General features: G+C 48.5%; 1 protein-coding gene across 1 annotated transcript in view; it reads left to right on the top strand.

The window, feature by feature from the left end:
* The window catches only part of HIP1R (huntingtin interacting protein 1 related), a 38,216-nt gene extending 26,498 nt beyond the window's left edge, over positions 1–11,718 (top strand). Inside the window, exons 15-32 of the mRNA XM_063315654.1 lie at positions 747–835; positions 1,059–1,175; positions 1,356–1,457; positions 2,327–2,521; positions 2,691–2,838; positions 2,983–3,069; positions 3,918–4,025; positions 5,159–5,295; positions 5,466–5,576; positions 5,922–5,980; positions 6,631–6,661; positions 6,872–6,934; positions 7,656–7,756; positions 7,887–7,992; positions 8,162–8,285; positions 9,188–9,249; positions 10,012–10,209; positions 10,462–11,718. Of these exons, the coding sequence (XP_063171724.1) occupies positions 747–835; positions 1,059–1,175; positions 1,356–1,457; positions 2,327–2,521; positions 2,691–2,838; positions 2,983–3,069; positions 3,918–4,025; positions 5,159–5,295; positions 5,466–5,576; positions 5,922–5,980; positions 6,631–6,661; positions 6,872–6,934; positions 7,656–7,756; positions 7,887–7,992; positions 8,162–8,285; positions 9,188–9,249; positions 10,012–10,209; positions 10,462–10,506 (1,883 nt within the window). The 3' untranslated portion in view covers positions 10,507–11,718. The remainder of the gene's footprint in view (positions 1–746; positions 836–1,058; positions 1,176–1,355; positions 1,458–2,326; positions 2,522–2,690; positions 2,839–2,982; positions 3,070–3,917; positions 4,026–5,158; positions 5,296–5,465; positions 5,577–5,921; positions 5,981–6,630; positions 6,662–6,871; positions 6,935–7,655; positions 7,757–7,886; positions 7,993–8,161; positions 8,286–9,187; positions 9,250–10,011; positions 10,210–10,461) is intronic.
* Positions 11,719–14,313: the final 2,595 nt, after the last annotated feature.

Below are 14,313 nucleotides of genomic sequence, written 5' to 3'. Positions count from 1 at the left end.
TTGTCACTGCCAGTCTCCCTCAAAAGATGTTCCCCATCAGTGCTGACTGCAGCATCAAAACCAGTGCTGTGTAATGGATAGACGGATAAAGTCCCCACCTGGCCTTTAAGAAGGGCCTTAACTTTGCAGAAAAATTAGTCCAGTGTCCCAGCAGAGCATTATAAAGTTTGTAGGGTGCTGTTCCCCCCCCTCCCCCCCCAAGAAGGGGCCTTGTTTGATCATCTAGCTCTGCTCAAAATGGCCAAGGAGTTCCAGAGTTGGGTAATAAATAAATCTAGAGAACGTCCCAGCACACAGATTTTCTCAGTTCTTCTGCCATCTGCTGGTTGGTAATTTGCGTCCCCAAGTTTGAGAATTTCTGCTAACCTGTTGCAATGATGGATTGATTAAGTGCCTTCAAGCCAGCGTTGACTCCTAGTGACCACATAGAAAGGTTTTCTCCATGACGATCTGTCCCCAGCCTGGTCCTTCGGGTCTTCTGACGGTGCACTCATCACCACCGTAACTGAGTCCACCCACCTTGCTGCTGGTCCTCCTCTTCTTCTCTTTCCTTCCACCCTTCCCAGCATCAGAGCCTTCTCCAGAGAGCTGGGTCTTCGCATCCAGTGTCCGAAGTCGGATTATTTGAGCCTGGTCCTTTGTGCCTTGAGTGAGAACTCTGGGTTGCAACGGGCTCCTTCAGATAATTTCTCGTTGCCTAATAGGGAGATGAAAGTAATATGTGACAGCGTTCTTCCCCTTCTCAGAGAAAGCCAGCACCACGGAAGTCCGCTACGCTAAGCTGAAGGAGAAACACAATGAGTTAATCAACACGCACGCGGAGCTTTTGAGAAAGGTAACCGTGCCCACGTTTGGGGCAGAGTCCTTGTCCCATTGGTCTTCGTGACACCCCTGGTCACAGAGCAATGTCTCCATTGCTTCAGTCAAGATCAAATGAGGCTTGCTGCCCATGCAGACCAAGACTATAAACCGAGGGCAAGAGGAACCACGCTTTGTCTCTTGCTTGGCCAAATTCTGAATCCTAATCCTTTCCCCCAACTCTGTATCTTTACACCCAGAACGCAGATACTGCCAAGCAGCTGACGGTCACCCAGCAGAGCCAGGAAGAGGTTGCACGGGTCAAGGAGCAGCTGGCTTTCCAGATGGAACAAGCGAGGCGGGAGTCAGAAATGAAGGTAGGCCTCTAGTTGGTTGACCTGTTGAGCCACATACTGTCGTCTTCTTTGGAGGAGGGTGCAGTTCCTTCTCTTTAAAACCTGAATGGAAAACTGGCCTTGAACCGTAGTTTTAGCCCTGGGGTGGGATGGTCCCCTCGGAAGCCCCTTAATGGGTCCTGTCTCGTGGGTCTCGTGCAGTTAGAAGACCAGACGCTTCAGATGGAGCAGGTGAAGCGAGAGCTGGAATCCAAAGCAGAAGAATTGACCCAACTTCAGCAGTCGTTCAGCCGTTCTAAGCAGGTACACGGCCCAGGCAGGAGATTGTATAGTCCCGAGGGGCCTGTCACTCCAGCCGTGGGTGTCACAGCGAGTGGGTTTCAAGATGCCTTTCTACATTTCTTCACTTGTTTATAGTTTTCTAGCTTTGGGTACTGTCTTCAGCACGTCAGTGGCACAGAATAGCTAGACTAAAGTCTTGAGATGCATAGAAATGAGTCGAAAGGTTTCCAAAAGCATCCTCATTTAACGTCCACAACGGTGCTGAACGAGGGGTACTTACGATGGGTCCTCGTAGTTGTGGCTGTCGCAGCATCCCCACAGTCACACGATCTCAAGGCACTCAGCGACCGCTTCGCAATTACGACAGTCGCAGGGTCCTGTGATCCCGTGATCGCCCTTTGCAACCTTCACTGCCGGCTTCCAAGAAGCAAAGTCAATGGGGAAGCTGGCAGGAGGTCGCAAAGGGTGATCACACAACCGTGCGAGAATTGCCTAACAATGGCAACTGGAACTGTCGCAACTGCTGTTGTATAGTGGCATGGTCACGTGACGTCGCACTTTATGACTCCATTGCTTAGCAACGGAGTCACCGATCCCAATTACCATTGGTAAGCAGGGATTACCGGTAGTTTGTGGCCCCCACTCTCCATTTTGGTCAAATCTGTTGCAGAGGCCAAGGGCCAATTTCCATAAAAGCTCATCCTAAATCTGCATTTGTGAGTCCCTAGTTAGTTTGCCCTGGGGATGGAACAGAGGAAAGGCATCCTGCGCATATTGTGCGTGTGGCGACAGGGTGGAAATAATGCATCAAAGGTCACGGGATAAAGAGAGTGTGAGAACTCCGCAAGCAAAGAATCCACCCGTGGAACTCTTTCCCACGTTATCTGCAGGTTGGTTCAGACCTCAGCAGCCAGCTGGAAGCCCTTCAGGCCGAGAAGGAGGCCCTGAGGAAATCGGTCAACGAGAAGGAATGCGAGCTCATCTCCGCCAAGGGCTTGATTCAGGAGAAGGAGCTGCTGCTGAACCAGGAAACAGAGAATCGGGCGAAGGAAGTGCAGGAACTTCAGGAGAAGTTGGTAGAAAAGGTACGGAGGAGAAAAGTTGGACCAGGGGAAGTGTCCCTCTGCCCCGGGGAGATAAGCAGTGGGCAGGAGAAGCAGAGTCAGCCACAGGACTGGGATGGAAGACAGGAACCAGCTTGTCAATCTGGTTTTACTTGGACCTGGTCACTCATGTTTTGGGTCCACCCCGCAGAAAAGTCAGGAACAGAATCTGCAGCAGAAGCTCCTGGAGGACCAGTTCCAAATCCTTCAAGGGATGATAAAGGAGGCCGAGAGCATCATCCAGGACGCCGTCGCCAAGCTGGACGACCCCTTGCACATCCGATGCACCAGTTCTCCAGGTGGGTCCGGAATCCTTGCTGGCATCTCCGTGAACCGTCAAAGGAAGGACGATCAAGACGTCTCCTTTCCGCACAAATCTGCATTTGCATGGGAGACTCAGAGATCTGTTTTCCCTCCCAAACCACATTCTTCCTCCTCTACAGATTACCTCATCAGCCGCGCCCAGGCAGCCCTGGAATCGGTGAATGCCTTGGAGAACGGGCACAAGCACTATCTGGCCAACATGGCGGGTAAGACGTGCGGAGTTTCCTCTCTGGTCTCCTCACCTCGAGTGTTGGGAAAGGAAGCGTGGCAAATATGGCGAGCAGAAAGGGGTTTTTATGCTCCTTAATCTCATATTTTTCTTTTCTTTGGGGGGCTTCTTCCTGCTTCCTCAGACTGTAGAGCTAGTCCGCCTGTAGGACACGGCACACGATGCTGGGCTGCTGAAGCTTCAGACCAGCTCTAAACTGAGTGCCACCAGCCATGGAGTCTGTTGTCCGAAGAAACCCCATGCAATTAAGGAAGCGAGACTTAAATGTCAGGTGGACTCAGATCAGGTCCTACGAGGGACCACCAGTAGGTCCAACTCATAGGGCCAAAGCTGGAATGGAGTCTTCTCAGTGGCATCAACCCTTATGGAATTCTCTCTCCAGACAGATCCTGTCTTCTTCCCCAAAATAGTTTGGTTGCGTAGCCGTTTGTGGGACAGCAAATACTCTGGAACAGGCAGTTTTTTACATTGCCAGTGACGTATTATGTCTCTTTCTGTTTTCTGCTTTAGCTGCAAATTGAACTTGGATTTCCTTGGCGCACCTCCTGATTTAAGCATTCTTGGTTTTGTTGGGTTAAAGCGGTGTTTCTCGAGCTTGGCCACTTTAAGAGGTGTGGACGTCAACTCCCAGAATTCCCCAGCCAGCTATGGGGATTCTGGGGAGTTGAAGTCCACACCTCTCAAACTGGCCAAGCTCGAGAAACACTGCCATAGAGGAATGGCAACAGAAGGACCACCAGGTTCTCCCCAACTTCCTGGAAGGCAATGCACTTTTGTGGGGTTCTGCCTCCCCCCATTCCCCTCTGTTGTTGCTCTTCGTCTCAGATGCCACTGGATTGGTCGCCGCGTTGGCTCCGTTTGCACATCTAGCAGCCGATGTCATCATGAATGGCAGCGCCACCTCCCACCTCGCGCCCACGGACCATGCTGACAGTGAGTCGTGCTGCAGAAAAGGCTTCCCCCGCCCCAGCAAGATAAGAGGATTGGAAACAGGAGCGCCCTTCCTGCTTGAAGTGACACAATCCACAAGATTTGTCAGCTGCGCTCCTCCAATCTTCCAAGCGTGCAGAGGTGCTCGGCTGCACCAGCATTAAGGGCAAGGTCCCCCCGGAGACGGCTCAGTCGATTATAAGCCGCTCTCGAGACGATGGTCTTGCTTCATTTGTGCTTGAGATATTCCGTAGAGGACAGCTTGCTCTTCCTAGGTGGCTGTAGGTTGTAACTAAAGGAAACCTGGGTGGAGACCCCAAAAGCAGGATCGGCGTTTCACCAGGTAGCGAGGCTCACCCAGAAGGCCAGAGATGCCGGCTCCAGCTTGTCTGTCTGAAACTTTGACTTTTCTCTTTTAATGATGGTACCTTGCAGTTAGAGCTGTAGGTACGATTTTATGCCTCGCTTCTCATCTGATTTATCCACACCAGTCAAGACAAAATGGCTTAGTTCTCGTGTCAGCATTGTTAACCAGTGCGTATGGCAGGAGAGAAACAGAATAAACACAACAGCCATGTTCTTACTTTTCTGTTAGAGCTACGTTTACAACACAATCCTCTAGACTTGAGAGTAAAACTTTCAGTGGAACTTGCTGCTGGGTGTCAAAATCTGCAAGGTGACAGGCATAAGGTCACGTCAACACCCTACCCCTTTTCTATGTGCATGCACAGAAAGGCGATGTTTAAATCTCAATGTTGTGCCTGCCATCTTGCAGATTTTGACATACGCACACACACACCCCTAACTTATTCTGGGCCTTTTAATACTCTGCCTTCTTTCCTTCCTTCCTTTCCTTCCTTCCTCTTTTCATTTAGTCACTAAATTGATTTATATGGCCATCCATATTGCCAAGCAACTCTGGGGGGCTGACTGATGGTTAAAAACCCACAATACAAAATAAACAATATAAAAACTCTGAACCGCAGCGGTAACACTAACCTTCAATAAATTAACATTCCTCATGGGGTCGATCAATCTCCCAGTCTCCCTGCCTGGGGAAACATCCATGCTTTTAAAGCTTTCTGAAATGGCCTCAGGGTCAGGACCAACTGAATCTTTGTTTTTCCCTGGGCCAGAATTGACTGAATCCTGCAGGGACTGTGGGCAACATAGCCTGGACTACCTGAGCAAGCTAAAAGATAGACAGTCTCTCCGAGAAGCGGATCCAGCAGACCTGAGGACAACTCTGCAGCGGCTATTCCAGCTAGGACAGGTGAAGAGAGAATGGAGGCCCACCAGGAGGTGCTCCATGAGGAACGTTGGGTGCAGGCAACGTAGTTGCTAGCTTTTCGCCATGAGCTGAACTCTTGAGCCATGCTTCCTTTAGGCCAGGGTTCTCCTCAGAAGCCTTGATCAACTCTTCTTTTCTTCTTTGGGGGGTAGGAACTGAGACCCAAAAGTTTAGACATCCGGCAAGAAGAGCTAGGTGACCTGGTTGACAAAGAGATGGCCTCCACTTCTGCAGCGGTTGAGGATGCTGTCAGGAGAATAGAGGTGGGGTTAACTTGACCAGTGCTACTGTTTTCCTAAAAAGTGTAAGTCCCTGGCATAGAGGGTTTGGAAAGGGGTTGGACTTGTTGACTGGGTTTGCCCAAGCCAAGCTCCACCATGTATCATGTTGTATGAACACAACCATTGGCATGTTCTGATGGTGACACCACTATGTTCTGACCCATTCTTGGGCTTACCTCTCCTGGGGGAGCATCAGTAGGAGGTACCAGGGTGCATCCCACCCTCGCAGCGATCCAGCTTGGTCCTTCTTGGGCTGGAGATGAGCTGCTTGGGATCTGTTTGCTGATGGCTGGCCAAACCCACTTGCTGTCTTCCGTTTCTCTGCAGGAAATGATGAATCAAGCCAGAGTAGAGAGCTCTGGGGTGAAACTAGAAGTTAATGAAAGGTAAGCCGGTGGCAGGGATGAATTTGCACAACAAAAAATCCTTAGCATAACTGCAGGAGGCTGGATGCTGAATCCAAAGCCACCAGATTCTGTCTTAATGTCACTGGTTAAGACAGATTTGGGGTCAGCAGGGCCAGGAAAAACCTTGACGAACCTTCTGGAGAAGATGGGCCCCAAGCTTCTTCTCACTATAAAGAAGCACCTTGAAAGTATTTAATATTTTCTTCAAAATGTTTATAATACGCTCACCTTTCAAATTCCCATGAAACCTACCTGGGGAAAGTGTGTTGGGCAACTGATTGGTTCATCTGCCTACAGCACAATTGTTTTGATGTAAAAGGGATCCCACTCTCACCCTTCTCCTCTGTTGCTTGAATGGGTGGTTTCATATAATATTGTGGAAAAGCCCTGAACTTCTCCAAAGATCCTTTGGAGAAACCAGAGCGAGAGATTTAAAAATGGGTTCATTTCAATTGCGTAGAAGCTGCTGCTTTAATCTCTCTACAAGTAATGAACGCTCAACCTATTTCAATGAGGCTTTGGGGGGGTCCCATTTTTGGCTGCCCGTGACTTTGTTTCCAAAACGAATGACTTCCAAACGTGTAGGCTTCATCATTCTAACTGGAGGTGCTTTCTTTTTTCCCCCACAGAATCCTGAATTCCTGCACAGATTTAATGAAGGTGAGTGGTCATCTGTTAAAGAGAACCCCATCTGGGGCCACATGGCAAGAAACTCTTCACCGCTGCCTGGTTTTGGTCAGCTCTGTGGGTAACTGGAAAACTCTTTTATTTAAGGCTAATGGGGCCACAGCAGAAAATTGCTCTTCTTGCGAACAGCGTGCTTGCACCCAACAACCAGCTAAATTCTTCTGCCTTTTCCTCTTGTTTCAGGCTATCCGGCAGCTTGTAAAGACCTCCACGCATTTGCAGAAGGAGATTGTAGAAAGTGGAAGGGTAAGAGCATTTGGGCTGCTGTGTATTCCTTGTTGCTGTTATTTAAAAAAAAAAGGATGGGGAAAATTAAATACCCGGGGAAGGAGTTTGGATTGAATATATCAGCCCCTGGAGATCTAAGCCGGTCTCTGTCTCCCCCTTTTCATTATGCCGCATTTTTAGTTTGATTGTGACATTTCAAGTAGTCTTCCCTCCTTTGTGGGATCCTAGGAAGTCCCTTCCTATATGTGTTGTAAATGTAGATAATATAGAAATACATTCTGATTATAATCTTCAAGTTCCTATTGCCTCTTCCCTCCCACCACAGTGATGCCCATCCATTACATCACCAAAAGTCTAAAGTTCAGTACTTCAGGAGCTGGAGAAAGGACACTATCTTGGAATTCTAGTTAGATTAGAGCAGCCTTTCTCACCTTTTTGACCCTGGAGTTATTTGTTTCATGAGTAGGCCTGTCTATATGCATTAAGAGTGCTCTTAAACTGAAAATAAAGAATGAAATTTATCTCTCTAAGGTGAAGTTGCCCGAATTTGAAATAATTTTTTAAATAAGTCGTGATCTCCCAGGGAACCCCTAGTGGCCTCCCATGGAACCCAAGGGTGCCACGGAACCTGGTTGAGAAACCCTGGGTTAGAGCTTGGTCGATGCCCATCTATACCTTCCTTTGCTATTTTGAGTCCGTACAACGCAAGGATAAAATGCATTTTTCTCTTGAACACTAGGGGGCAGCAACACCCCAGGAATTTTACGCCAAGAACTCCTGTTGGACGGAAGGCCTCATTTCGGCATCAAAAGCAGTTGGGTGGGGAGCAACTCAGCTGGTGTAGGTATCTGGATCGCCTCTCAGCTTACTTTCCCCGTCTGGCTTATTTTCCTGATAAAGAGCTTGGTTTACCTGCTGGGGAAAGTCATGCATTTTTCTCTTTTTTTTTTTTTTTTGCATCCTCTTTCAGGGAATCTGCAGACAGGGTAGTCCTGCACACCGGAAAATACGAGGAGCTGATTGTCTGTTCACACGAGATCGCAGCTAGCACTGCCCAGCTCGTAGCTGCCTCCAAGGTAAATGGTCCCCACAGGGAAACAGCAGCATCCTCTGGCTTTCGTTCGTTTTGTTTTTTTCCAGCCGGTCCAAGTTTCTACTGCTGGAAGTGGTCCAGAGCACAACTCACTCTCCTAAAGCGTTAGAAGGGGTTGTTGAGGTTTGGTTTCATTTCATTTTGGATGCCAGGTGAAAGCAGAGAAGCACAGCAAGAACCTCGGCAAGCTCCAGGAATGCTCGCGGACGGTCAACGAGATGGCCGCTAACGTCATGGCCTCCACGAAGTCCGGTCAAGAGCAGGTAGAAGAGAAAGGTAAGACCTGGTTGGGGTTGCTAAGCAGGAAATAGCGAAGGGTGGACCCCTTTCCACCTGCAGTCTGCCCTTCGGACAGCTTGGCGGATTGATTTGCAGAGGCTTCATGGTGGCATTTCCAAACTTGGCTGCAGCAGAGAATTCTGGGCACCGAAGCCCACCCGCCTGGAGGTTGCCATGGTTAGAAAGTACTGATTTATTGGAAGGCAGAGGGAGCAGTCAAAAACGCAGCCCTAATGGATGATTACTGGTTTTTAAAGCTGCGTTTCTATTCCACGCCTCTTCCGAGCAGCTCGCAACAGCCGAGAGGTGGGTGGGATCTGCAAGGAATGGGCGGCCTGGGCCTTCCTGAACAAGCAGCGGAGCACTTCCATGTTCCTGTCTGGAAAACCAAATGGCTGTGCCCAAGAAATCCCCAGGAATTCCACTCAGGGAAAAGCTTTCCCTTTCCTTTAACGTGTCCGTCACGACTGGGAGGTCATCCTGCCTTTTGAGCTCCATTAATAGGGTCTTTTGAGCAGGGGAAGATACAGCTAACTTAAGCTGTGATTTTATTTGTGGTGTGTTATACAGACCCTCTGCTTGGGTGCTAAACTGGGCTGAGAATCTCAGATTTCCTTTGAAAGAGGGAAATCCAGGCCCTGCAGGCTTGGTCCATGATTTTCTAGAGCAAATGGCCTCGAACTGCCTTAGAAAACACTGTTGGAGAGAAGACGAGGTGAGGTTCTACTGAAATGTAGTTGGGGTGAAGAATCGCAGAATGCCCAGAACTGCAGAACAGGGCGAGCTTTCCATTTCTCCTGTGCGGTGCCGCAGGGCAACCCGCATCAAGACAGGACGTCTGGTAGAGGACCTGGATCACGATCACTTCTGTAATGAGCCTCTCTCTCTCTTCCAACCAGACACCATGGACTTCTCTGGGATGTCCTTGATCAAACTCAAGAAAGAGGAAATGGAGACACAGGTACTGTGGCGCCATGGGGTTTCCTAACAGGACAGTGTTGGGATTTTGTTTTTTTGAGGAAACGCATACACAGAAGGAAGGATTGGCTCGTGCAGTGATGTCCAGCAGATGCGGGTGTGGATGATGAGAACGTCTTGAACACCTTTCCCCAAAGGCTGGTCCAGGAGGACCTCAACAAGCACGACCCAAAGCTCCCCACTGCCCTCCCCCATTGTAACGAACTGGTTGCAGGTTCTTGAGAATCTAAATAACCGTAGCGCACAATTGAGTCCTCTCTAGAACAGGCGTTGGACGCCAGACCCTACTGCTGTTTGATAAATACTTAGGGCCCAGCGTGCTGGTCCGGATGACAGCATCACGAGATGCTGGGTTTAATTTCCCTTAATGTGAGTTCAGTCATTGCTTAGAAAGCATGAGAAGCAGCTGAGTGCGTAATGAGATCGGAGGGACCTGCTGGTCTTCCGTCAGTAAACTGTGGCCAGTCCCAGCCAGGGCACAATCTTCTGTAGCCCGTGGTGGGATTCATGCTGTAAAGTATGGTGGACCAGCTCAACAGCAGCATGGAAAGAACTTGTGGGTCCTTTTGCTAAATTGTTATTTGAGGAGCTGCTTTGGGGGTATGTTTTCCTCATTTCTTTTATTTCTCGCTGCTGCTGCAGTAATGGTATGTAAGGTGGGCGGCCACGAAAGTTTCTGAAATAAAGTAGATAAATGGACCTTCTCCTTCTCGGAGCCCGATCAAGAAACTTCTGTGTTTTGCAGGTGAAGGTTCTGGAGCTGGAGAAGACGCTGGAAAACGAGAGGCTGCGCCTCGGGGAGCTGAGGCGGCAGCATTACGCCTTGGCTGGCCTTTACACGGAGAACGCCGATGGAAGGAAGCCAGCGATCGCCCGTAAGCCAGCAGCCTTGCAGAGGCCTGCCACGGCACAGCAGCCGGGCCAAACCAAGTCAGACCAGGAGGTGAGCACAGAGGAGGGGGGCCCTTTCCCCCACCCCACCACAGGCAGAGGGGAAGGGCCACGTTACACCATTTACTCACCACCCATGATGCTCAGACCCCTTTCTCCCTGGACTTTGGCTAGCCCCCAGTGAGAGTTCTTTGCAAAAACCTGTGCAACCTGCCACACTCATTCCAGGGAGTAGGACTTCCTTAGGTGGAAAACAGCTACAGCAGTACTGATTGTTTTGCTCCCTCCCTCTTCTCTTTTACAGCTGGCGCAGGATGGACTCTACCAAGCACATGTGGTTAACTTCTAAGGCCAAGTGGCCAAGCATAGTATAGGTAGTCCTTGACTTACGACAACAGGGACTGGAAAAGTTGTTGAGCGGCAGTCGTTAAATGAGGCATCACGTGACCACACTCAATTTTGCAACATTTTTTGTGGCAGTTGTTACGCAAAATCATGTGGTTCCCCATTGATTCTGCTTGTCAGGAGCTGGATGGGAAGGTCACAGATGATGATCACGCGGCCCTGGCACGCTGCAACCGTCATAAATACATGCCGGCTGCCAAGTGCCCAAATTTTGACCATGTGACTGCAAGGACACTGTGGCTGTCATAAGAGCAAGGACCAGTCGTAAGTCATCTTTCCCAGCACCGTTGTAATTTTGAATGGTCACTAAACGAATGGTCATACGTCAAGGACTACCTGTAGAAGCAAGTGCCCGAAAAATGGCTTTCCAACTTCTAATCTGCCTGCCCTCAAGGAATTCAACCCTTGATCTGCTGGTCTTTCGCTGGGACCCTGAAACATAGATTTCTGGTGGAAGTCTAAGATGTCAGCACCCTTCGGCCTATCTACAGCAGGAGACACACAGGAGGGCCCGCCCCCAGTGTAGACATTCCAACCCCTTTAAATGTCTGTGTTTTAAACAGATACCAGCTGGATCTCTGTTGCCTTCCACCGCCTTGCTTTTATTCTGAAACGTCTCTTCTGCCCACCAGTACCTATGAGAAGGCAGAACCCTAACAGGAAAGGGAATTAAGGCTTGCTGATGTTATTTATAAGCAATAGGAATCATTTGGGAATTTTTGAGTAAATATTGGTGTATCTATTATTCTATGAAGATGTTTTTAAAGAAATGTGAATTTCTGTGGCTACTGCCGTTGGTGGTTTAGATGGTCCCTTGTAGTATTTTATGCTGCAGTCTGAAGCAAAAAAAAAAAGGGAGGTACCTTGGGAGGAAAATTAAATACCTTTTAGAGATTTTATAGTACACATTTAAGAACTGAATTTATACACAGAAGGGGAAAAAACCTACAGTGGGTTTGAAGTCTCTTAAACCCTCACTTAGGAATACAATGCAAAAAAAAAGTCACCCCACTTATATCAGAATTAATCTTGAAGTAGCTGAGATTTGGAGGAAGGGGCTTCTTCGCAAAGGAAAAGAGACTGGATAGGAACTGTTCTTAACCAAACCTTACGATTTAAAATAACATTTTCGCTTATTAAAATGATTTAGCTGAAACTGGGTTGTCTTTTTTTTCCCGGCCATTGGCTTGCATTGCCTAGGTATTGAACTTTCATTTATTATTTACTTTTCCGATTTGATTCTGCCACTCCTTGAAAAAGCTCCCAAGGCATTTGTAGAGATTCAAACTGGGGACCTCTCCTTAACAGGGTCGCCCTGATTATTGTTACTGAGCGGCTATATCTGGGGGGGCTGCACATGAGATATCGCCTTCCCAGCACAGAAAGCGAAGATAGATTTCTCCCGGGACCTAGCGAGTTATTATCCTCCTTGCTCCAGCTGTACCAGTTGAGATTTTATAGCTAGAAAATAAAGCAGCTTCTGATTCGCGTCTGTTCAGGCTACCAAGCAAAGAGTCTGGTTTATGGTGTTACGTTTTGAACAGAAAGGAATTTCTGTTTGTTATACACACACAACTTTATCATGTAATGTTGGAAAACGCCAGACAAATGCTATTTGATACCAGCCTACTAAGAAGTAAGTTCCAATGGAGCTCATTAGTGTATAGAATGGCCGTCGGAATGAATTTCTAGCTTTGAAATCCAATTAAATGCTGCTTTGCTCCCTTTTTCTACAAAGTCAGGCCAGCCTGAAAGCAGCCCAATTAAGCCTGCCATCGTTCCCCCCGATAGTTGAAATCGGTGGATAGTTGGAGAAAGGACACGTTAAACCTTGAGTACAGGCACCCGGGACACTGTAGGAGTTTGAAAATGGAAATGTAAAGGAGTATAAGAAATCAGCAACAAGTTTGTACAAAATTTAGGCATTTTTTCTTTAATGAGTGATCACTGCAACCCCAAAGTTTGTTTCTATAAAACAGCAATTCTACAAGAAAAAGGAACGATTTTCAGCTCTGACGCTTGTTTTGAAAACACATTCTAAATTGTACAACAAAGTTGAACAGGCTCAACACGTTAGGAGTCGTCCCAGAAGCAAGAAAGGTGAAGTTCCTCTGCATCCCGGGCACACCTGGAGGCTACAGGTAGCACATGGTAGTTTAAAACTGGCTCATTCCAGCATAAAACGCTAAATTGCTGCGATCTGAGGCCTAAAAGCATCAGAAAACTGCCCTGCTGTAGGATTACCAAATTGCCTTAAACAACCTTTCCCTTCATTTAGACACAGAGCCAGCCGCCCTTCCCTTCCTAGGACAGAAATAGCCTAACGCAGGCTTGAGCACAGGCTTTCCTCACGTACAGCTACCTACCAAGGAAGAAACAGGAAGCTGGCCAGCAGATCTGCTGCTGGGCATTGGATGAAGAAAGGCAAACCAGCAAAATCTGCACATGCTTTTTCACAATGCAAATGCTAATCAAGAAAGGCCAGGCCGGTTTACCCGGACATTCCACCCGGACCACCAATTTCCCCCCTCGAGTTGCATACTTTAGTAAAAAGGGCAATTAAGACCACGGGTATAAAAATTGCAGCAGCTATTTCCCCCCCGGATATTTCCAGCAGGGGAAACATGGCTTCTTAATGCTTCAAATGCGGTTGGCTTTTTTAAAGGGCCGTTTTAAAAACTTTACTCGAGTAAACAAAACTATTGCAGACCGTAATATCAAAATGGAGCGAGGAAGATTCCACCCTGAGCGGTAAGAGAAAAACCATTCGGTATTGTTTAAACTGCTCTCCGGAAGCAGCATGGCTGATCCCGTTTGAAGACCAACGTCTTCTCAGCATTTGCCACCACTGGGGCCTAGAAGGGATAAGGCTGAAGTACTACAGGGAAAGGTTATAACCTCATTATTCTCGGCCTATTGCCGCTGATGGAATCAGTTTCTGGACCGAATGCCCGCTGGAGAAAATTCCGCTTGACGCTTCTGCCCACCTCGCCTTTATTGCCCGCAAGTGGCCAGTTGCTGACGCAGACGAACGGAGCAAGGAACAGGGGCAGCCGTCTTAGCCAAGCCCGTCGTCATCTGTTTGCAACAATCTCTGCACCATCTCCACTTCAGCAAGCAGCAGCGTGCAGGCTGCCACCCTCCGTCAACTCTGGCAGGCGGATTCTGGCTTTTGGGGCGTGTGGCGTCTGTGCATAGTTTCAGCTTCTGCCAAGCAAGAGCTGAAGACCCGTTCCTCTCCTAACCCTGTTTTTCTATCAGCCCTTTGACTCCAATTAGAAAGAACCAGGGATGCCTGCAACTGGCTAAGGCCCTGGGCAGCTTCCATCCCACCCAATTTCCAATTCTTTGTTGTCATCATTTATTCCCTGGATGGTGATAGAGCCCAAGGACCGCAACCTCGACTGGCCTGCTCCTTTCCTCCAAGTCTCCCAGTGGGCTCCAGACTCCCCCCATGAGAGGAAGCTTTCTTCTTTCCCTGCTAAAAGCCGTTTAGCAAAAATCCACCATCAGCCAAAGACCTGTACTTCCTACCATAAAGAGACAATGGATAGCACCCTCCATTTCTTCCCAGATTCTCAGCCTAACGGGAAATAGAGGAAATGTAAGGAATTTTTTCCTCCCTAAGAAATTCCCCGCAGTGGTTCTAAGGCACACGTTAGCCCTTTGCCCAGCGTAACGCACTGCACAAAATCTACATGCATCACAGCTGTAGCACTCTTCCAAAGGATCTGCACAATGCAATGATCGG

Source organism: Candoia aspera, chromosome 15 (assembly GCF_035149785.1).
Source record: "Candoia aspera isolate rCanAsp1 chromosome 15, rCanAsp1.hap2, whole genome shotgun sequence".
NCBI classification, from domain to species: domain Eukaryota; kingdom Metazoa; phylum Chordata; class Lepidosauria; order Squamata; family Boidae; genus Candoia; species Candoia aspera.
Note: the sequence above shows the minus strand (reverse complement) of the source record. Positions and strands in the feature narration are given on the sequence as shown.